Raw genomic sequence first — 23,372 nt, 5'->3', positions numbered from 1 at the left:
TTTTTATGCTCAGCTATGTCGAGTTAGTGACCGAACTGAGAATAGGTTTTGGGAACAAAACAGCTGTTAAAAAAAAGGATTATCGACCGGTGAATAGCAACGTCAGGAAGTAGTTTGAGGAAGTAGTTCGGTGCCGTGTTTGAGTGACAGCTGTGCGGCGGTGACAGCCCATACGGGACGGCAGCCCGCAGAGCCGAGCCGACACTCAAGATGGCAGGTAACGGCACTTCTCAAACTCTGGTTTATGCAATACTTTGACGCTGTGTTGGCACTTATAAACATATATTGTTCTCTTCGGGATTAACATTCTTAAAATAGTGGCTCTTGCTTTAGCTTCTTGTGTGCTTTTTCTTTTTCCCAGGCGAAGTGCTAAAGCTAAGGCGAGACAAGTCAACCGAAGGGCTGCACGAGCCCCGTTAGCAAACTTAGCACTACTAGCCTGCGAGCTAACGAAAGCTACTCACGGGGGAATCGAAATGTGTGACTTTGAGGCTACATTTAAACGGATATCTCAATCAGTATATGTAAATCGTTTTTTAAATATTCCTACTATTATGCGCTTAGACGTTATTGCGTGCCTCCAATCGTGTTTATTATCGAACTGTTGTCATAGCAAAGGCTAGCGAGTTGACTAGCTACCGTTAGCCGGGCTGCTAAAGTCATTTTCAGCCATAAGCTGACCAAATCCTCCTTTATACCATAACAAAGGAAATGTATTGTTCTCTGCCAACATGCCTTTGTGATGTTGGTAAACTAGTCGCAACGTTATTTACCCAACTCAGGAAACAACACATTAGCGTGTCGTTCTGCAGATAGGGGTTGTTTTTACATTTGGAGCACATTCTCTTGCTTGCCCAGCTGTAAACATTGGCATTACCCGTCCCACTCCCACCACACGCTTCTCCTTCTGGGACCTCTTTCTGGGCTCTTCTTTTCAATGCCCTACTCTTTATTGTCCCATATTCAGGGCTGGATGTCATTGAAAGCAAATAACAAAAGCAAGTCTTATTGTGGTTTATGTATGTTACGTTATCACCCAAGGCATTGGAACTGATGTGTGTTGTGTGCTCCAGTTCCATCATATTGGACTGCTTTGTATTTAAGTTAAGGACACAACATATGCCCAGTATGAATTTGGGTTTGAAATATGGTTGGGGAACATTTGAAGAAAAAAAAAACAGCAAAGTAGACAACACATGTTTATATCCCACAGATTCTGAGGAGTTTAGTCAATCTTCTTGGATGTAAAATAACGTAGATATGATAAGAACCCCTTAATAAATCCCATGCAGAGAAATTGTAATGGAAAAACTGCAGAAATGCACAAAAATAAGCAGAGTAGAGATAAGCAACCTTAAGTGACAACAGTGACATTTTGAAACTGACACAGATTTTCCTCAGGCGGATGCCATGAGCATGAAGGAAATAAGAGTTGTATAGTTCAACCAAAACAAACACAATTGAATCACTTACAAATGAACTGAGTGTTTATCTCTCCATCATAATCATATTCATCTTGTAGGATCCAGTACATCTATCAGTGAGGTTTTGTGGATGTGCAAACAACTATTTTTAGATAATTGCTAATTTATTAAAACATCTCCTTTTTTATATTTACCGACTTGTTTTGATGATTTCCTCTAACACGTCACCATAACAACAGTGAATGTGGATGCGCAGCGTTGTGATTTTGCGACGAGACTACAGGGTTTTGTTGTTAATGACACTGAAAGAGACTTTGTTCCTTTGCAGTAGTTGTCCCCCTGTGAACCTGCCAACCAATAACTCCTTTCATGTTGTAGTATGATGTAGTACAGAGTGATGGTATGTTGAAGACATGTCTTTTTGCTCCCCCTCTAATTGTCTTCTCCTTACAGGTCTATCTTTATACTTTGAAGATGGCCACGACGATCTGGATGACTGTGAGTTCTTTTAATTTGTTAACACAGTCACACAAAACAATACCTGGCTTGGTGAATTCATGTCTTGCATATCTGTGGAACTTTGAATCCCCTCCCTTCAGCAGGAAGGTATATGCAAGTGTCATCTTTCGGGGCAACCCCATTCACCCATGTGAAATTCAAAGCTGTCAACAGTAGATCAAGGTTTTACCCCATGCTATTATTAGGAGATATATAAACCTACATTCCCTGTTGTCTGCATTAGCTAGGGCGACGAAACAGCGTTTAGATCCAGCTGCAAAGCCAGTGCGTATTTACGGATGGAATATTAAATGGAATAATCACTCAGACTTTAGCCTTGCTGTATTCACACATGGGAGGTTTTTAATTCCTGACATTTAGTCTGACTCAGTATCTACTGTGGTGCATCTGTCAGTCCACATTCAGATGTTTTGTTTTTGTAGGCATTAGCTCTGTGCTTTAGAGATTTGTGTGACTATAAAATGGTCCTTCTTTCCATTCCGCAGTTGGATTTGATGACTACGGTTCAGAGTGCGACGGAATCCGCATCACAGCCTTCCTCGATGCGGGACAAGACAACCTAACTCCTCTTGGGAGGCTAGAGAAGTATGCCTTCAGCGAAAATGTCTTCAACAGGTAAGGAGAGGCCGTTAACGCAACTTTGAAAAACAATACACAATGCTCAATATCAGACTGGCATCAGGATGTGTACGATAGGTTTTTGGGTGGTCTGAGGATACATTGTCAAACTGTATAATGCGATGTAAGCACACATTGTGTATTCAACCACATTTTGATCTGAACTCCTAAATCTTCAGCTCTGATTATTTCTAACTAGTGTTTTCTGCTGGTACTTCAGCTGTTGGTAGCTTTCCTTTAGGAAATCAATTATTCAAAACGTACAGATACTGCAGCTGATTTTTCAAGTAAAAGTATTGATTGTAGAAGCCACAAACGTACAGTTACACGTTACAAAAAACCAAACAAAGATCAATTGGCAAGCAACATTCATTTGGAGACGGTTTCCTTTTTGAGCATGGCATTGCCACATTAATGTCGATTATTTTGAAATGCATAATATTTTGTAAATTGTAGCCTTCCATGAAATAGGTAACATATTTTATTGTATGGCCTGATATAGGATTAATATATTTTATAGTCTGGTGTAGAAGCCACGTTTTTGGAAGAAGAGGTAGACATTTTTTTTTATCTGATAGGATTTCAAGTTCATCTGCTGTTAGGCTTGAAAGCATTACGCCACCCCCGAGTTGTTTTGAGCAACAAGGAAACGTCTGCATGAGAGTGTCTAGTATTGAGGAAACATCTGGCAATGGCACTGAGGTGTCACTTCTTGTGTCAAAAGTTATGAGAATATGTAACCAAATATTAAAATCAACTTTTATTTTAAAGAAGTTAATCTCTACCAGGAAACTTGTCAGCTATCTCAAGTCATCTCCAGATGTTTTTTTTCTTCATATTCATCTGGATGATGTCTGCATTCCTGTGTTTGTACTAATCACATACCTACTTAAACATTGTAGTGCAGGAATGCCAAAAGGCTTAATGTTGAGCCATGGGTGGATGGTGTCTGTCTCAACATGACATTAGTTTTGACAGTGTTAGTCCCGGTTATTTAATGTTTCCCACCGAAGAAAATGTTTGGATAATGTACATGTTTTTGTGGTACTTTCTGCATAGTAAAAGGTAAAAGTCTGCCAGATAGCCTCTGTGCATAAACTAAAGTGTGTTATGTGCTTTTTGATACGTTTAAACACAGTGCCTCTGCAAACATTTAATACTGCTCTGTTGTCAGCACACAAACGTGTTTAGTCCCTGTCTTCATGCTTTTCATGCTAAGCTTTGCAGGGTTTGAGCTCATTTGTCATTTCCAAATATGTTTGTGTGTCTAATTCACTTTGACAGCTCTCAGTGCTGTGTCACGCTGTGTGCATCCTGCACCTGTAGGTATTGGCAGGCAGTGTACTAACTTGCTCCTGTTGCTTTCTAGGCAGATCGTGGCTCGCGGCCTGCTTGATGTGCTTCGAGAGTTCAGTGACAATGAAAATGACTTTATCAGTGTCATGGAGACAGTTGCCAGAATGTCAGAAGATGGAGGTAGATGCATTTTCCTTTCCATGTATTTAGTTGTCAAGTCTCTACATGATGCTGTTTTTTCACAGTTTTTTTTTTTTTTCAAAACTTTATTTTATTTTATTTCTTAAACACACTTAAATTCTTTCAGGATTTAATCTTTGCATGGTTGTAAGCGTGCAACACTTGTTGTACTGTAACGAACATTTAATATTTGTAAAAGAAAGCTCATACTGTAATGTGTGTGTACTCCTACAGAGCCTACAGTGCGAGCTGAACTGATGGAGCAAGTTCCCAACATCGCCATGTTCTTACATGAGAGTCGGCCCAACTTCCCAGCAGCTTTCTCTAGATACCTTGTACCCATTGTAGTCCGATATCTCACAGATCCAAACAACCAGGTAGGTTTCAAATGAACCACTTTTCTATCTGATTTGTTCACTAAATATAACAATCTCTACTAGTCGAGAAGGCAATGCAATACTTTTTTTGTTTGGTATTTTCGGTGTCCTTTTTCAGATTTGAGGAAATAATGAGACTTGGGGGGGAAAGTATATCTGTCAGTTTCGGACTTTAAGTTTTATAAATGCCTCCCAACTTTCCCAGGTGCGGAAGACCAGCCAGGCAGCGCTGCTTGTTCTCTTGGAGCAGGGCCTCATCTCTAAAGCTGACATGGAGACCAAAGTTTGTCCAGTTCTGCTTGAACTCACAGAACCCAGCAGTGACGATGACTACAAGATCGAGGCAGTCGCTGTAAGACTTTCAAGAGATTTTAAAACAATATTTTTCTCATTCATTATCAGGGAAATAGGCTTGAATTAAATCTTGATAGGAAAAAAAAAACATGGTATTAAACAGTAGGAATAGTTGGTGGATCAGTAATTAAACTCAATACAAATCCAATGCAGGCACAGTGAGTTTCTTTCACTACTTAACTGTCAGTCACATCCTTTATTTAATCAATTCACCAATATAAAATTAATGTAACAAGATTGATGCTAGCCGAGTTTTCTCAAATCTGGTTTGGCTTACTGAAACATGCACAACCTTCTCATAATGCTAACCATATCTCCCTTTTCAGATCATGTGTAAAGTTGTCACCATGTTGAGCAAAGACACAGTGGAGCATCTATTGCTGCCGCGCTTCTGTGACCTGTGCAGTGATGTCAGACTCTTTCAAGTCCGCAAGGTAATGACCTCCAAACCTTTTTCGTCTTCCCAAAAAGAGAAGTTCCTTTTTAATGTCTGAAATGACTCATAATGTAGAAAGGTGCAAGATGCTCTCTTTCATACTGCAATCACAACTTAGCAAACTGTGTTTTTGGTTTTCCCTCAGGATACATTCAATAACACTGAGCCAGCCTTTATTCTGTTTAGAGCATCACATTAGCCCACACTACAGCGTTGTTTTCTGTGAGGAATGTTAATACCTTGGCATAATTGGTGCTAGTTGGGGAAGTGTATTTAGGAGCTGCAAAGGTGGTCCAAAATTGTGATACATACTTTTTCTATAATCTGCCCTTTCTCTGAAGCAATTTTTTTTGCTGCTGTAACCCAGCCGGGAACTCATAATGTTTGTTTGTGTAGCCCAGGTCTGCATTCTAAATAACACACTTATTTCATACAATGAGCGATGTATGTCTGATAACTGTACAATATTAGGAAATTTTGACATTGTAATACATGACAGTCAACATTTTTGTCTATAAAAACTGTAGTCAAATCACTAGTTGAGTGCAGCGGCCCTAATTTTTATATCAATGCTCCTATTAGTGTTTTTGGAATTAGCATCCTTTTCAGAAAACATGCAAGTCTTTTAACTTTATGTTGGTTTGGTCTGCTGGTATTATTTATTTGGCTGTTCAAGTTTGCATGTTGTTCATTATGTGTCTATTGTGTATTACAGGTCTGTGCAGCCAATTTTGGAGAGTTTTGTTCTATTGTGGGCCAGGAGGCCACAGAAAAACTACTGGTGAGAAGCTTCAAATACAAAACCACCAACCCCGTTAACATCTTATACAAATAGCCACATGTCAAGATATGTGTGTAATTGCGGTGTAAAGTGCTGTTCTGCAACTTAGCTGTTTATCACAATTTACTTTCCAATAATAGGTCAATAGCTTTCTCTCACAGTTCAAACACTCAGCATAGGCTTCAAGTTTCAATGATGACGTGGTTTTGTTTTAAACATAGATGCCGAAGTTCTTCGATCTGTGCTCGGACAGCCTGTGGGGCATCAGGAAAGCCTGTGCTGAGTGTTTCATGATGGTCTCAAATTCCACCTCTCCAGAGGTGAGACGAGCAAAACTGTCTCCCCTGTTCATCAGCCTCATCAGTGACCAGTCTCGCTGGGTAAGAAATAATTAATTATATATACATATAACTTCCTTTGACGTAGGATTAAAAATTAAACAATATGAGACTGCATGCATCTTCTCAATTCTCATTTTTATCTTCATTAAGATTTTGTTGTTGTTATTTTAATTTTTTACTGTCTAATAAAATGTTAAAATAAGTAGCATTAAGAAAACCTAAAGAAAAGCAAATTTATACAGAAACCAACAAAAAAAAAGAGTGGAAGGCAACTGATGAGAAACTGATGATCTCAGAAAACGTAGCACATTCAACTGCCAGTGAAGTGCATGTTGCCAACTTCACTGGCAAATTTTTTGCACTTTCACATTAGGTGCAAAAAAGAATTACCAATGGGCCTTGAAGGAAGGTGTTTTGGTGTCTGTAACAAGTCTGTAGAATAGAGACCCACTAAAGGTCCACACGGAGCCCAAAACTTATGAAAGCAAAGACATTTTGTGTTGATCATGTGTGATCTCTGTGTATACAGATACCTAGTGCATAAAAAATAACTGCTTGAGGTTCCACTGTTTGTGTCTTTACTATTTATTGACTGTATCCAGTCCTTTAATATTGTGCCCAACTCAACTAATAATGTTTAAGAATGGGTTTGGATCCTGAACAAACGAAGATGACTTTCAGAGTCATGAAACATGAAATTTCATAATAAACTAACCAATTTCCTCTCTGTCTTACTTTTAGGTGCGACAGGCTGCTTTTCAGTCTCTAGGGCGTTTCATCTCCACCTTTGCCAATCCCTCCAGCACAGGCCTTTACTTCCGAGAGGATGGTGCTCTACTAGAGGTCCCCAGGTGTATGTTGGAAAAGTAAGACCACCTGACTTTCAACATCCGTGTAACCCTTTTTTCTTTTAGTTTAAAGGTCTGCAGAAATGGGGAATATATATAATTAATAATATTTTTAATTCACTTAGGACGTCTTGTTACCTTTGTATAGAGGTACTTTGTAGAATTTGAAATTTGCTCTTAAATGCTTGAACTTAGACTCAACAGTGGTGAGATTCTTCTGTTTTTAGACATGAGCATTAACCGTAGTATTCCTAATACATTTTGTTGCTCTCATTTCAGCAACTGCTCTCTAAACTCCCTGAATTGCTCCGACATTAGCGGCTGCCACACAGGAAGAACCATCGTTCACACATTGCCCAATCAGGACGGCCGCGCCACACCTTCCCCGGAGCACGGGTCCAGAGCCGACGGCGAGGGAATGCACAACTATGATGGCAACCGCGCTTCTATCGCCAGAGAGATGCGCAGCGGCTTCTCCCACCCAGTCTCAAACCGCAACACAAACAACGCTAAGAACACAAAAGAAACAGAGCAGACGGACGAGAACTTTAATTCTTTCAATTATTGGAGATCTCCTTTACCGGACATCAGCGGGGAACTAGAGATGCTAAATTGTCCAACATCAGCTAAAATGATGGATAATGAAGAAAATAAAGAGGAGGAGGAGGAGCAGCCTGTAGATTGTCCTGATTCCAAGTCCAGCCAAGGCAATGCGACCAGTGACCAGATCCAGAAGGTCTTAGACTGTTTGCAACCGCACATGGATGACCCTGATGTACAAGGTGGGTGCACTGAGCCAGAATATGTATGGTTAGCTCTTAAAGGTGGAGTCAGTGATTCTGGTGACAGTTGTTGTCGAAATCAGTGAATATCTCCTCAAGATCGGCTACCTGACTGGGCTGTATGTGCGGGTGTTAATACACAGCACAGGCTCTGTAAACTGGTATGTGAGCAAAGGATATGTAAACAAAGGGGGCACACTAGCTGGCAACATGCCAGTTTAGAGAGCCTATCTGTACACAGAGTACATACAGGTAATGGATCGTGAGGAGATATTCACTGATATTGAGAGAAAGTGATTTTGACAACAAGCATTGTAAATGAGGGTCACCCCTCAATTGGTCTCTTGAGGATAAATAAAAGTTAAATGAAATGAAATTAATTGACTCCACCTTTTAAATGTTGACAATGTATTTGCATGTAGATTGAGCTTTGCATGTGAATTTACCTCCAGCTCAAGTCCAGGTGCTGTCAGCAGCACTAAAGGCAGCGCAGCTGGACAGTTCCACAGACGAGCCCACTGAAGAGGATCTGGAGCCAGAGGAGCAGGAGCAGAGCCCAGAGGAGCAGCCTGAGTCCACCTGTGAGCAGTCAGTGGAGAGCAGCTCTGTGGAGGTTCAGTCAGACAGTGAGGACAGTCCCACAGAAGAGGAGCAAACGGTGGAAAGCCCTCCTGCCTCAGAGTCCAGCCCGGTCCAGGAGCAAGGAGACGAAGAGACACAGACAGAGCCCCAAGAAGAGCAGGAAGAGTCTCCTCCTGGATCCCCTGTTCTAGTAAGAGACCATTCACATCTTTGCAATGTGTGACGTCAGCTGTTGTATGTTAAACGGCTGAACAGATATACTCAGCTGCTACATATACTACACTTCAGCAGACTTACGGGGGATCTATAGTTGACACACAGGGTTGATGGTAGTTCTGCGGTAGATACATACAATGTAGGTTTTATACGTATTGCTTTCTTTTGTCAGTTTATTGAAAATGTTAAAAATAACACAAAAACAAAGTAGAAATTAGAAGCAATACAAAAAAAAATTAAAAAATTGATCCCCAGCAACAAATATACTCAAACTCAACTCAGATAATATCTTTCATGTTATGAAATTATTTTACATACATTATTTATAGATAATACAAGTTAACTTCAAACCAGTAATAAAAGTGAGGATGAGAAGTAGACGAGTACATAGATCTCCCATGTAAAATAATTTAAGTAGAAATAATGTGTTTATTTATGACCCCATTACAGTAAGCAGCTGATTTACTTTATGATATAGGCTTACACACATAAATTGAGTTGTGTCCAAGTCACTTCTATTTAAGATTGCCTTTTTACTGAGAGTATTGATGTGAAATCATGGTGATTGATGACTGATCGATGGCTTTGTTTGATGTGTGGGTTGCTGAAAAGCTTATGCCTGAGCCTTTCTTCAACATGACTCAACTTTCTTCACCAGCATCTGAAACTTTTGGGAGAAGACACAAGCTGACCTCTCCCAGTTCTGATTCCCACTTGGTATCATTAGGAAATACACGTCAGCTCTGACTTAGCCCACAGCAAGCCAAGGCTCAGTAGCTCCGCTGTAACTGCTTTGACACACAACTGTAAATCCAGCTTCAGTATTTCTTTTTGCATCCGAAGAGAATTCAGAACAGCGACAAGATAATTTTAGCTCCTTCTAAATTGAAATGTCTCTTTGATGTAGCGCTCTTGCTTGTTCCCTAATGGTTTGCGTGTGGATTTGTGTTTTCCTCAGGAGTCTGAACTGATTGAGAGTGTGGAGGAGGAGGAGGATGAGGAAAAGGATGACTCTGCTCACAGCCAAGTGTGTGAGGATAAGCCTAAGATCCAGGTCAGTCAGCACTTTCTATCATACAGCCCCAGAAATATTGATCCGAACCTCTCAGCTGGTATTGATTAGCTCAAAACACAGGTCATCCTTTTATCACCAAACTGTAATCTCATGCTTTTTTCCTCCCAGAACGTGATCCCCCAGCAGCTGCTGGATCAGTACCTGTCTATGACGGACCCGGCCCGGGCCCAGACGGTGGACACTGAGATAGCCAAACACTGTGCCTTCAGCCTGCCGGGGGTAGCGCTCACTCTGGGCCGACAGAACTGGCACTGCCTCAAGGACACGTATGAAACCCTGGCTACTGATGTACAGGTAGGCCGAGAAATAAGGAATATGGATTGTGGGAGAATGGCATTTAGATGCTAAACCACATGAAGGAAATCTAAGCCTCTCTGACAGAATGACCGCTGGATGTACAGATCAGTTTAAAATGTTTTGGGATAAATTGTTTGGATTACGCAGCTGAAAGTTTATGCTGGTCAGGGTTCGACATAACGTATAGCCCGATGGCCCGGGGCCAGTAAAATCATATGCAGGGCAAGTTGATTGGCCAGTCACTGTCCCGCCCGGGCCAGTGACTGGCCAATCACAGTTCAGTATCTTTTTGTAGACTACATCATGGTTCATTGAAGCAGTGTTTATTTAAGACTCAATATAATAAACCTAATATAAAATATACTTTTTAATGAAAGGCCAGTGGACAACCGATGCGTGGGCGTTTTGACAGGCGGAGCAAGAAGCGGGTGCACTCTCGCTCCGTTGGCAGAGCTGCCTACCGTCCGCCTGCGAGTCGACAAATCAATCGACTTGCTTTGCCCCCTTTCTTTCTTCCCACAGCAGAGGTTGAGGTGCAGAAAGTGATAACTGCGCTTTTCCTTTATCTGCCACCGTAATGTTACAGTATTTGCATACAAGCCCCAATGGTAATACAAATGAGAGGCGTTATTTAAACGCTGTGAATGCGTCTCCGGTGATTGTGTCGGTTGTAGACAGAAACGAACGGAGGGACTCCGCTCACTGTACAGTTCCTATAGTCGCGCAGTTTGGCACTGTGTTTTCAGGCTCGAGACATTCAATCAAATCGCGGAAGTCTTTCCCATTGAAATCGCTAACGGGGAGAATATCCCCGGTTATTATTTTAGCCACAAACCACAGTTCATCTGCGCGGCGGCTCACTCGCTGGCGAGATCACACGGTGCATTGTGTGTTTCTAAGGTGATTTAACGTCATAGTCTTAGACGAGCGTTTAACTTGTGCTGCATATTTTGCACCGCATTGTTTTTTATCAATAGTTTGAAAAAATGGTCCCACACCGGACTCTTAATGTGAAGCTGACACTTCATGGAGAAGTGACACTCCTGCAGCGCGCTCACGACCAGACGTGAACTCACATACACGGTGAAATATCCCATTAAAAAAACGGCATAACCCCCTGATTTTCGTATTTCTATTCTATTTTTAAAGTCAACTTGAGCGCAAGTGGAAAACCGGTCATTCGGTCGACACATTCACATCCCTAATGCATATAGAGAAAGTAAAAAACAGCCTACCACACCACAAAGAATGATCAGACCTTCATCTCTTATTTTTTTTTTTATGTTTGAACATGACTTCTGCAGGTGAACTATTCATTAAACTGCCCAAATTCAAGAATAAAAACAATCAAAAATCATAAAATCAAACTACTGGACTTTAAAATACTGGCCGACTCTTTCAACATACTTTCAGTTGTAGGCTTCTAATTCAATATGTTTGCCTGGTTTTATATTATGTGTATGAGCAATATCAACATTTCATATAATTAACTAAAATAAAAATAACCAAATCTAAAGGGAATATCTATACTGTTACAATATAGATATTCCCTTTAGATCTGGTTATCTTTCTTTATTTTTCTAATACAGGTATTATAATTATTGACACTAAATTATGAAGAAAAAAAAAGTGTGTGCAGGGCCAGTGAAAATATACAAGGGGCCAGAAAAACTCAGATCCACTGGCCCGGCGGGCCAGTAGGAAAAAAAAGTTATGTTGAACCCTGCTGGTTCGGAATTAGGTCATTTTAGTAGACTGCTGGCAGTGTTGTAATAATGTGACAAACACCAATTATGCTTTGGGAATAAATTCATATCTTATCTAGAAATACTGCGTGTGCTCAGTGAGCAAATGAAGCTCTGGCTCAACGGTTTATAGGTCACAATGTAACACTGCTTGGTCACTAAGTCTGTACAGGTCAATGTATCATTCAGTTTAAAGCTATGGTGCTGACATATGGGAATAATTTACATTTTAAGGCCAAATAATAGAGCCTCTGTTGTGTTTTGGTAATATGATCCTGTTGGATTGTGTATATATTTGGTTGGAGTCTTTGTGGGACACCTTTAGGCAGTGAAGTGATTGGGGGGGTCACTTGTTTTAAGGTGCTGCCAGAATTTCTCTCAAACCTGTTAACGAAAAACGCATCAGCAGCAACAATGTGCAGTTTTTTTTAAACGTAATGTCCTTGGCTTAGCTTGAGTAATTAAGCACTTGTTGTACCAATGCTTTGCTTGGGGGGACGTAAGGGAGAAAGAAAGGGAAATCTATGTTGCTTCACTTCACAGCTGCAGAGACAGTGCCTTCAGTCACAGTTACTCATTACTTCATCACAGCACTGAATGTCACTGTTTGGTCTGACTGTGGAGTCAGACCAGTCACTGTAAGCGTGACATGTTTCTCAGTAGCATTTTTCAATTTACATTTTTGTTGCATTATCATTAGATATAAATATATCAGTAAGTGGCTGTATTCTTATTTAAAAAATGTACCTGCAATGTTTTATATATTTTTCTATGGCTGGTGGAAAATGTCATTATTGATGTATTTTCCACCTCTCTTCCCACTCTCAGTGGAAGGTGCGGCGTACGCTGGCTTTCTCCATCCACGAGCTAGCAGTTATCCTGGGGGATCAGCTGACAGCTGCGGACCTGGTCCCCATCTTCAACGGTTTTCTCAAAGACCTGGACGAGGTCCGCATTGGCGTGCTCAAACACCTCTATGACTTCCTCAAGGTGAGATGATAGAATTATCTAACTACTGATCCAAGTAAAGTCAATATGTTTGGTCTTGTTACATACTGACAGAGAAGGAGACCAAGCCTCAATTTGGGACATTTTGGTCACAATACTTTGGTTACGATGAAAGACCAAAAATGTTGAATTCACTGCTCCTTTAAAATGTTTGTGTTTTGAAGCTGTTTCAATGCAGAGAAAATAACTGAAGTGGTCGTTGTGCGTGTGCTTGTTGCAGCTGCTGCACGCGGATAAGAGGAGAGAATATCTGTACCAGCTGCAGGAGTTCATGGTGACCGACAACAGTCGCAACTGGAGATTCAGATATGAGCTGGCAGAGTACGTCTCCTTTGTCCTCTCTCCATCAGGAAATATTTAAATGTACATTTTAACAGACCATATTAAAATCCAGAGATTCAGTGTCTTGCTCATACACTCTTTGGCAGGACTAAATTCTGCTCCGAAATATTCAAAATTGCAGTAGAATAAATAGGATTTGCTATATTGTAATACTTTTTACAGGAACCCTCATAACTCTTTCTCTGTGCACCCCCCCCCCCCCCCCCTTCAGGCAGCTGATCCTGATCATAGAGTTGTACAGCCACTACGACGTGTATGACTACCTCAGACAGATAGCGCTTACACTCTGCTCAGACAAAGTCTCGGAGGTCAGGTGGATCTCCTACAAACTGGTAAGTGTACAATATTGAATTTAGGGTTTTGGCTGGTGGACGGGGTATCTGATGGAGAAAAAAAACATTGGAAACTTTTCCTAGATGCTTAGGTCAGCAATAACAATGGGAAATTTAGCATACACTAGAAATGAGTAACACTGATGGATGATGCTTAGTATGTGTGACGTGTATAAGTTATACAGTAATCATCTGACCTTGGGTGCTAGGAGACCGGAGACTAGTAGTTACAGAGTAACTTGGAGGATAATTGTACACTTCCTAAGTTCTTATACGTTTATGGAATTGATATTTGTGAATTCATCCTATTGCCGTTCTTACCAAAAAATATTATTTGACAAGACTACAGGAAGTTACTGCAACCTTCAAAGATATGGTCTGGCATATAACTGTTCCCTTAAATGCGATCACAGTGTTAAATGTTCAGGCAATGCCGTTACTGTTTGTTTAGAGGCTGAACTTGAGTTACATTTCAAACCTCTTCAAAGACTGATTAGCATCTTTAAGCATATCTCCACCTCTTGTGTCCTCAGGTTGTAGAGATCCTCCAGAAGCTGTATGAATGTGGGGCCGATGATCTGGGCCAGAACTTCATCAACGAGCTCACCGTCAGGTTCTGCCACTGTCCAAAGTGGGTGGGACGGCAGGCCTTTGCCTTCATCTGCCAGGTCTGTAGCTCTTATCTCATGTTACGCAGCTCTCCCACTGTCTCTTTACCTGTTTTTCAACTCCATAGATAAAGATAGCTGTGTACCTGTTTGATGGCTAATCTAATGGTTGCCGGCTGACTGTTTGTTCAGGGGCAGAGCAAATTATCCCATTTATGGTTCTTGGAAAAAAAATAATATGCGAGTAGTCACTAAAAACATACTGTTGAGATTTATGCTTTTCGAAAGTTAAAATTTGTTTCATTTTACTTAATGTATGTACTTATTGTACAGTACATAAAATAATGCTCCCTTTGTTTTCAAATGTTATTTTCATTTTAGACAACATGAAAAATGAAAAATGTGACTAACTAAAACTATGTGTTACGGTTATAGTATAGTGGAAAACTATCTCTTTATGAGCCGGTTTGTCAGCTTCTCTGTCTGATTTAGATGCTTTTGATCTGTTATGTCTGTTTTGCTGGATCATATGACAGATGCCTCTTCACTGTCTGTGTGACTGTGTAAATGAATGTTTGCTTGTATTTTCTTCAGGCCATAGTGGAGGAGGACTGCATGCCCATGGATCAGTTCAGCCAGCACCTCATGCCCAGCCTGCTCAGCCTCTCCTCAGACCCGGTAGCCAATGTCCGCGTGCTGGTGGCCAAGGCTCTGCGACAGAGTGTCATGGAGAAAGGTGAATGGAAATAAATTCAAATATTGATGTTGTTTTTTAAATGAGGCTGTCAATATATATATTTTTTTAATTGCAAAATCCCTTGGAATGACAAAACCATAAAAAAAAGGTTTGAAAGTCTCCCAATACTTTTTCAACTTTCTGAGACTTTGGCTCTCTAAGTCCATTAGTTCTATTGAAGGTGCTAATATTCACAAATAATTTAAATGGAGAAAAAAAGGGAATTTCCTAAAACAGTGCAGCAGCTCTGTTATTAACATATTTTACTTTAACAGGAGTAAACTGCACATTTGTATGGGGCTTTTGAATGCTACAGATTAGTTAAAGCAGCATAATGGTGTTTGTGGGATCAACTCAAAATAATTTACAGTATATTTCCTTTATTTTCTGTAATGAATGAAAAGGTCTACCAATGTGACGGAAAATATGTATCAGGCTTTGGATAACAATGCAAGTTAAATTAATCAATTCATTTGGTACTTTTTAAAATAATTTTCATGTAGTTTGCGGACAACATTATGCTGGTAAGTTTTTATTTTTACTAACGGAGTCTTGTGTTTTGTGTACAGCGTACTTCAAGGAGCCTGGCTGTGCCTACTCCGACGAGCTGGAAGAGACTGTGATGGCCCTGCAGTCAGACAAGGACCGGGACGTTCGCTTCTTTGCCAGCCTGGACCCCAACAAAGGCTTGATGGAGACGGCTCCCTTGATTTAACCTCAGGGACCCAGTACAGCCCGCCTGCCTGTCTGTCTACCTGTCTGTCTGTCTGTCTGACTGAGGCACAGTCGGCGCAACCTGCAACACCAGCACCTGACCAGATCCCCTACCACTCGCCTGCTGGGCAGACCCGCACCAACCACCGCTTGAGAATCATGTCAGACGTACAGATCTAAAAAGTATGAGCATGCTCAAAAGGACACAACCCCAGCCTCTGGTCAGGCACCACATAGCGCACATTGCATTCACAACACAAAATGCATTCTTCTCAGAGTTTCCAGAAAATGAGCAGGACTCAAGAGGTTCGCTGCACCGCCGCCTCGTGCGAGCTGCCGTATTTCCGCCTGAACTTTTCTCCACCCTCTTCCACACTAACAATCGACTCGATCCTTCCCCAAATCAGACTTGTAAAAACTACGACGGCTTCTCTCTCTGTCTCTCTCTTTCCAAAGCTAACTGTAAGCTTGGGTATAAAATTGCAATTGATTTTTTTTTTTTTTTCTTAATGCTTCTTTTTTGTGGATTTCTTAACGAACAAGCGGGCGAGGCCTGCCAGACTCTTGACGTGTGCACTAACTCAGGGGGAACTCATCTGAACCTAAACAGCATTATTAGCTCACGTGGTTATCAGCAGCTCCTGGATCCCCAGCTGTCTGAGCAACAGACCAGCCAAACCAAGTAGCTCTGCTGGTGCCCCTCCCTCCTCACCTCATTGTCTTCTGTCTTTTGAGATTGTTTTCTGGGTTATTGTCTCTGTCCCTTCTTACCTTCTCTCTCCTTTTCATCCTTTCTCCACCTGGTCTTCACGGGCCATTGAAACCACTACTACTGCACAGAAGGAACAGTGATTCTCCCACTCATTTAAACCATATCTTGACCTTTTTTTTGAAAGAACACGTAAATAAACTGTTGATTGCCCCTCCCTCCCCCCTGTGTCTGTTTACCAAAAAATGTGACACAACGCGTCTCCTGAAACGGCAGGAGACTTAATGATATACCTCTGTGTGGACATGACTGGCCAGTGTGTCGTACGTACATGTAGAGGGACACCCAGGGGGCCAAACAGGCTCTGAATGTCCTCGACGGGTGAATTTATTTTTGAGCGAATCTGTGGCGTTGACTAAAACATCTTAACAAGGGCTCATGATGAAGTGAATCTCAGAAAGAAGAGGAAGAAAGCAAGCAAGCACACTGTTGGAATATGCATGTCTACACCCCTTCACCCCCTCATCCTTCCCCTTGTGTATAGTCTCTTTCAATTCCTAAAGGTTGACCTCTTGATATTGAATTATGTGACCATGGTAGCTTTCAGTGGATCTGACTGACCAGTTGTACAGTAGGATATAGGAATGGCTGTGTTACGAAACTGAAAGACAGCCGATCATCTTTCTTCCTCTTATCAGTGGAATGATTTTATGTGTGAGGTTTCTCAAAACTCTTTGTACAGCTTAACCTGTGGAAAACGGTATGTGTTTATGGAACCAAGGCCAGTTTAGTCGGGTTTTCACCCATCGAGATGTGTGTGTGAATTTTGGGAGCAGCCACCAAGTCACTTTTTGTAGTCTTTCGAGCTCGTTTGGTTTTCCTCTGTTGTAAATGGTAACACCCCCCCTCTTATTTTTTTTTTTGAACATAGACATAACTTGAGAACTTAAGCTGATTGTGGTGTGTGCTGTGCATCTCAAGTCTTTCTTCCTTCAGAAAGGAGAGCTCACTGCGGTAATGGCGGTGTCCACTCATCTCGTCTGTCTGCAAATTTGTGTCCATCTCATTTTTTATGTAGTAGAACAGTTAATATATACATTTTATGAAAATTATTTTTCTTTTCAATTATGCACCACTGTTCAAAGATTTTATATCCTAACTTTACAAAATTTGCAACCTTTGTAATATTCAATGGTTTCTTTTAAAAAGACATTTTATGTAATGTTATTTTTAGTATTCTGTAATTAAAATGATAAATGAAGATGTGCTGAAGTTTGTTTTGCATTCTTGACCACTGAGGTTCAATCAGAATCAGCTCTTTTGCATATTACAAACAATAAAATGTGGTATAGCTTATTTAAATGATTAAACCCAACTGTGTTGGGAATGAATGACAAACAAAAACACAAACTTTAAAAAAAACGTATGTGCAACAGTCTAGGTTTACCGTTCCCCTAGAGCTGCAACAATTGTCAAATTTGCAATACATTCTGATAATAAAATATTTAATTGATTTTCTAATTCCAATCATTCTCCAGTGAGGATATGCCAATTTTCTTTTTTTTTTTAATCATTTGTAAAATGAATATATTTGGGTTTTGGACTGTTGCTCGTACAAAACAAAATATTTGAAGGCTGTAGGAAACCAAAATACAAATGTTTCACTATTTTTTTTTATATTTAATAGACCAAATGATCCATTAACAGGCAGATCAATCAAAAATGAAAATAAGTTGCAGCCCTAGAGAAAACTTTATAGATCAATGGTTTGTTTTTATAAAATGTCTTTCGCCAGTTATTAGAGCCCGAGGTGACATCTTCAGTTTTCTTTTTTTTTGTACAACCAGGAACACAAGACCCAAAGATAATAAGCTTATTGGGATTTAATGCAAAGATAATCAAAAAAAACTTAATATTGATGCTAATTTGGGGCAATTCTGCTTAAAAAATGACTTGAACATAATAGTCATCGATGACTTATGTTGATCAACAAATCAGTTTAACTTGACTTATTTCCATCTGCACCAAATTGTCTTCCTGATAGTGTCCCTTATTAGCCTCATCTCTTCCTGAAGAGCAGCAGCTTGCGGTCCCATGAGGTGCTGCCAAAGCTCTGCACCAGCTCCATGCCGCAGTGTGTCTCTAGGTGTTCCCTGGCGTGTTGGGCTACGTCACCGCGGATCTTTAGCGTCTTGAAGTGGTCAAAGTCGGAGCGTCCCAGCTTCCTGAGCCGGCGGGCCGCGGAGCGATAACACTTCCAGGGCTGAGCCTCCAGCAGCACGTGCTGGCTGATGTCTGCCAGGCGCGACAGCAGCTGCAACAGGCCCGAGTCTCCGTGGTTCAGGTGCACCCACATGGTGACGGCCAGGCACAAACACAGGTGGAAGCGCGAGCAGCCGTGCAGGGTGAGGAAGTCCTGAAGCGGCTCAGTGTCTTTGGTGATGTCCAGAGTGATGAAGGAGAGGTTGCCGGGTAGAGGGTTGGTCTGCTGGGCCCTCTGAATGAGCATCTCATCCAAGTCGAAGCCCAAGAGGTTAACATTCTGCCTACTGCTATTCGAATCTCCTACACACGCAGGATCCTGCACCAGATGCTTGTAAAAGGCCACGCTCAGTTCCTGACATTCACAGGGGGGACAGGAGAGAGACATATTTCAATACAAAAACTAGATAGATGGATAAACATATAAATATAAAGATAGATGTTGTACACAGTGCTGCTTGAAAGTACAGTCATATGAAAAAGTTTGGGAACCCCTCTCAGCCGGCATTATAATTGACTCTGCTTTCACAAAAAAAAGATAAAAGTGGTATGTCTTTAATTTACCAGGAACAGCTAAGTACTGGGATGTTTTCCAAACAAAGATTTTTTGAAAAGCAGTATTTGGTTGTGTGAAATAAAATAAAATGTGAAAAACTGGCTGTGCAAAAATATGGGTACCCTTGTGGTTTTGTTGATTTTAATGCCTGTAACAGCATGTAAAACTGATGACTTTAAACACAAAGTTGGTTGGATTATGTTGTTAAGCCTTGAACCTCATAGAAATGTCTGTTTAATCATGAGAAAATTTATTTTAGGTGCCTAAATGCAAGTTGCACTTCTCTTTGACTCTCTGCTGAAGTGAGACAGAATGGGACCATCAAAACTGCTCCCAAAAGATCTTAAAAACAAAGATTATTCATTATCATGGTTTAGGGGAAGGCTACAAGAAGCTTTCCCAAAGGTTTCAATTGTCAATTTCTACTGTAAGGAACGTTGTCAGGGAATGGAAGGACACAGGCACAGTTGCAGTTAAACCCAGGTCTAGCAGACCAAGAAAAGTACAAGAGCGGCATATGCGGCGGATTGTGAGAATGGTTGCACACAACCCAAAGATCACCTCCAAAGACCTGCAAGAACATCTGGCTGCAGATTGTGTATCTGTACATGGTTCAACAAATCAGTGCAATGTTGCCGGCTGAGAGGGGTTCCCAAACTTTTTCATATGACTGTATGTGAACCCCTTGAGCCTTTTGGAATTTTATTTAGTTTAACCATTAATCATTAATTTTTATAAGTACCAGTATTTGTTATATGAAATAACAGATGTTTGTTTATCAATTCAACATTTTTCTTTTCTGGAAATCAATTGTTAAAACAGATAAAACAAATGATAAGCCAACTTTTGTACGTGCAAAAGTTTGTGAACCCTGAGCTGCATTGCTTAAATCGAGCAGGTAAACACAATCAGGTGGGCCAAATTGAGTGATGTAATGGACCAATGTAATGAGAGATCTTTAGGGATGAAATTGGGTGGCACTAGATAAAACAGAGATAAAACCAAGTCAGTTTAGGCTCACCAAAGTGAACCCATACAGGTCAGACACCTAAAAGGGAAAGAAAATCTCAGAGGATCTCAGGAATAGAGTTTTGTTGTTACACATTTGTCCGGGGACACCTATAAATTAATTTAAAAAAAGTTTGAGCTCCACCGGTCCACGTTGAGGCAAATCATCTACAAATAGAAAGCTTTAAGAATGACTAAATATCTGCCTAGAAGTGGACTTCCTTCAAAAATATCCACAAGCGCCACAAGAAAAGTGATTTTTCTGGTAAAGGCCAACCCAACCATTACATCTAGTGATCTGCAGACCATTTGCCACCACCATTATTCACTTGGGAGATGCTTCTCTTGGTGGCAGACAGAGCTGCGTTTTCGCCCAAACATGGCGGTTTTGGTTATGACTAAACCGTTCAATTTGGTGGAGCTCAAACTTTTTTTAAATCAATTTATAGCTGTGCCCAGACAAATTTTAAATATCACAACTCTATTCCTAAGATCCTCTGAGATTTCCTTTACTCTTGGCATGTCTGACCTGTAAGGGTTCACTTTGGTGAGCCTAAACTGACCTGATTTGATCTCTGTTTTATCTGATGCCGGCCAATTTCTTCCCCAAAGATCTCTCATTACATTGGTCCATTTCATCACTCAATTTGGCCCACCTGATTGTGTTAACCTGCTCAATTTAAACAATGCAGCTCAGGGTTCACAAACTTTTGCACATACAGAATTTGGCTAATCATTTGTTTTGTCTGTTGATTTCCACAAAAGAAAAAGTTGAATTGATAAACAAACATCTGCTCTTTCATAAAAAAAATTTAATTAATAAAAATTAATTAATAATGGTTAAAATAAATAAAATTCCAAAAGGCTCAAGGGGTTCACATACTTTCAAGCAGCACTGTACATAACAAAACTGCTCTACTAGATATAGATAAATATAATTCAATAAAAAGTAGAATTTGAAACAATGTATTTATTAATGTTAATTTATTGTTTTATATTTTACTGATACAACTGTGCTAAAGTAATAGTTTGGATGGAGGACACGATAGATAGATGGATGGATATATATTAAATGTGTGCATTTTGACAGCTCATATTGGCTCAGTTATAATGTGTGTATTGTCTTTCAAATAATGTTAAAATAAAATGTATTCAAAATGGACGTTTTAGTGACGGATCCCAACAATTTAATTCGACAAAGTAAAACAGTCTAGGCCTACAGAGTGACGTACGTACCCCTGAGTTACAGCCCACGTCTAGGATCAGAGTGGACTGGTGTCCGTCGCTGGGACCTAAATCCTGGAGCAGTGAGGTTGGGATCAGACTCAGGCGGTTCTCCGGAGGATTGAAGGTGTAATAGTTTATAAAGTTTCCATAAGGAGCGGCTCCCGGATCATTTATTTCATCAACAGCATCGTTATCTGTCGAACATGTTGCCATCGTAATCTGAGTGTGTGTCCGCCTCCAAAATACGTCCGGGTGGAAAACATGGGCTGCTGCATTCAAACGATGATTGTTGTGCTATTATTATAAAAAAAAATTAACAGTGAGAATATTATGAAATTAAATTGAATAAGAAACATTTTGAAAGTCTCATTATGCATGCAAAGATACATGTAAATTGCTGCCGACGTCGAAATTGTCATAATACGTGCGTTAAATAAATAAGATAATTCCACAGTAGTGTGGATACACTCCGGGTCACTAGGTGGCGATCGTCAACTTCTTTCGCAGTTTCGAAAGAAATGTCCTGTCTGGGCTTCCGTACCTTACGAAAGCGAAGGTTAGTTCGCTTAGCTTGCATGCTAACTCCTCACGCCTGTCTGTCTGCTGACATTGAGAACCTGCTCCTGCTGTCGGTTTTGAAATATAAGGTAAAAACGAGACCAAAGTAATTGCGCTGAGTGGAGACGTGACAAAGACAAGTGTTTTCAAAGTCGATAAAATAGTGTGTGCCGACTCGTGCAGACTGCTGACTAGCTTGTAGCGAAAAAGAAGGAAATGTATCTTATATTTGCTGCAGATGACTGAACTTCTATAGACATTTGAACTTAACCACACAGAATATTTAATATACAAACTGAGAGTTTAGTATTCTTCTCATCAGCAGTGACTGTTCGCTATGCAGCTATTTGTGTACTAATGTCTTTCTCTGTGGCTTTGAGGCTAATAACCAGGTGTGGGCAGTGCACACCTGGTTATACTAAAATTCTCTACAATTTAAAATTATCTGGAACACTCGAGTACATTATCACATTGTCCCTTGATGGCACTTGTGTAAACATAACTGGTTTCTTCCCATCAGTCCTGTCCAGTGTTTTGCTGCTCCGACTTTTATTTCAAAATATGTAATGGGAGATCTCTTCAGGAAAAGGTTCAACATGGATCACGATCACTTTAAATTCTGCGATGAAGAAATACTAGAAACTATACTTCTACTATACTATACTTTACTTAATGTTTGACTCTGAGTCTTTACATATTTAGTTAAATCTTCTGGTGTGGTATGTTTGACTTGTTAAAAACTAATATTGAGTCTTTCTCTGTCATTATAACATAAATGATATTACTGTTACAGTAATGATAGAGGATAAGAAAAATACTGGGTTATAAATGCTGTGAAAATGGTGTGCTTTGTTCTGATATGAGGGTTCTGACACCTTGTTCTTGCTCCCTTCAGGTGCCTCATTATGGTGTCTGGAAAGCGCTTGGCGGATATCGGCTATCGGGCCTTCTCCAGCTCGATGATGCTGCTGACGGTCTACGGAGGCTACCTGTGTGTGATACGAGGATACCGCTACATGAACAAGCAAAAAGAGCTGAAAGTGGCGGCAGAAAACCAGGATCTTGAAGTCATCAAAGACTGAGCACAGATGGACTGTTCTGCTTTTTGCACACATGTGGACGTTTCCCATTCCTCCTTTATTTTTTGTGTCCATTGCTAAATCATGAAGATGTTAATTCTTCTCAGGACATTTGTGATGTCAATGAGGGTATTGTGCCTTCACACGGAAGATGTTTAGTTCATAAACTATTCAAGCAATTTAACCAAGAACATATTGTTTGCATCAATGGCCTGTGAAAACCAATCTTTGTGAGCTGCACTGTCTCAGTGATGAAGATTGCTGTACCAGTTTGTATGATATTATATTAAATGGCTTTAACCACACAGTGCAATGTGGGGTTGATGAAAAGGACGAGTGAGACAGATTTCAAGAACAGAATA

General features: G+C 40.5%; 3 protein-coding genes across 3 annotated transcripts; 2 read left to right on the top strand and 1 right to left on the bottom strand.

Moving 5' to 3' along the window:
• The first annotated feature begins 74 nt into the window (after positions 1-74).
• Positions 75-17,563, top strand: ppp4r1l (protein phosphatase 4, regulatory subunit 1-like). Its single transcript, XM_080026021.1, has 20 exons — positions 75-217; positions 1,878-1,922; positions 2,429-2,558; positions 3,931-4,037; positions 4,272-4,414; positions 4,620-4,766; positions 5,095-5,202; positions 5,920-5,985; positions 6,207-6,365; positions 7,068-7,192; positions 7,454-7,956; positions 8,409-8,728; positions 9,713-9,808; positions 9,938-10,123; positions 12,700-12,861; positions 13,100-13,200; positions 13,433-13,553; positions 14,087-14,221; positions 14,756-14,897; positions 15,467-17,563. The coding sequence occupies exons 1-20, from the start codon at positions 211-213 to the stop codon at positions 15,610-15,612; spliced, it is 2,949 nt and encodes a 982-aa protein (XP_079882147.1). The 5' UTR covers positions 75-210; the 3' UTR covers positions 15,613-17,563.
• Positions 17,564-18,094: 531 nt separating this feature from the next.
• bcdin3d (BCDIN3 domain containing) lies at positions 18,095-21,586 on the bottom strand (the record flags this gene model as incomplete). The annotated part of the gene is made up of 2 exons (XM_080025722.1): positions 18,095-18,937; positions 21,383-21,586. The coding sequence occupies 2 exons, from the start codon at positions 21,584-21,586 to the stop codon at positions 18,380-18,382; spliced, it is 762 nt and encodes a 253-aa protein (XP_079881848.1). The 3' UTR covers positions 18,095-18,379.
• A 322-nt stretch (positions 21,587-21,908) lies between these two features.
• cox14 (cytochrome c oxidase assembly factor COX14) lies at positions 21,909-23,315 on the top strand. Its single transcript, XM_080026700.1, has 2 exons — positions 21,909-22,020; positions 22,827-23,315. The coding sequence occupies exon 2, from the start codon at positions 22,837-22,839 to the stop codon at positions 23,011-23,013; it is 177 nt and encodes a 58-aa protein (XP_079882826.1). The 5' UTR covers positions 21,909-22,020; positions 22,827-22,836; the 3' UTR covers positions 23,014-23,315.
• Positions 23,316-23,372: the final 57 nt, after the last annotated feature.

Source organism: Ammodytes marinus, assembly GCF_949987685.1.
Source record: "Ammodytes marinus genome assembly, chromosome: 4".
Taxonomy (NCBI): Eukaryota; Metazoa; Chordata; class Actinopteri; order Uranoscopiformes; family Ammodytidae; genus Ammodytes; species Ammodytes marinus.
This window is presented reverse-complemented; position numbering and strand designations above follow the sequence as displayed.

Excerpts from the sequence above, each read along its gene's own strand:
- ppp4r1l (XM_080026021.1), top strand. Across the intron at positions 5,203-5,919 it reads GACTCTTTCAAGTCCGCAAG|GTCTGTGCAGCCAATTTTGG; the intron begins GTAATGACCTCC and ends TGTGTATTACAG. Across the intron at positions 14,898-15,466 it reads ACAGAGTGTCATGGAGAAAG|CGTACTTCAAGGAGCCTGGC; the intron begins GTGAATGGAAAT and ends TTTTGTGTACAG.
- cox14 (XM_080026700.1), top strand. The coding sequence starts at position 22,837 with ATGGTGTCTGGAAAGCGCTTGGCGGATATCGGCTATCGGGCCTTCTCC.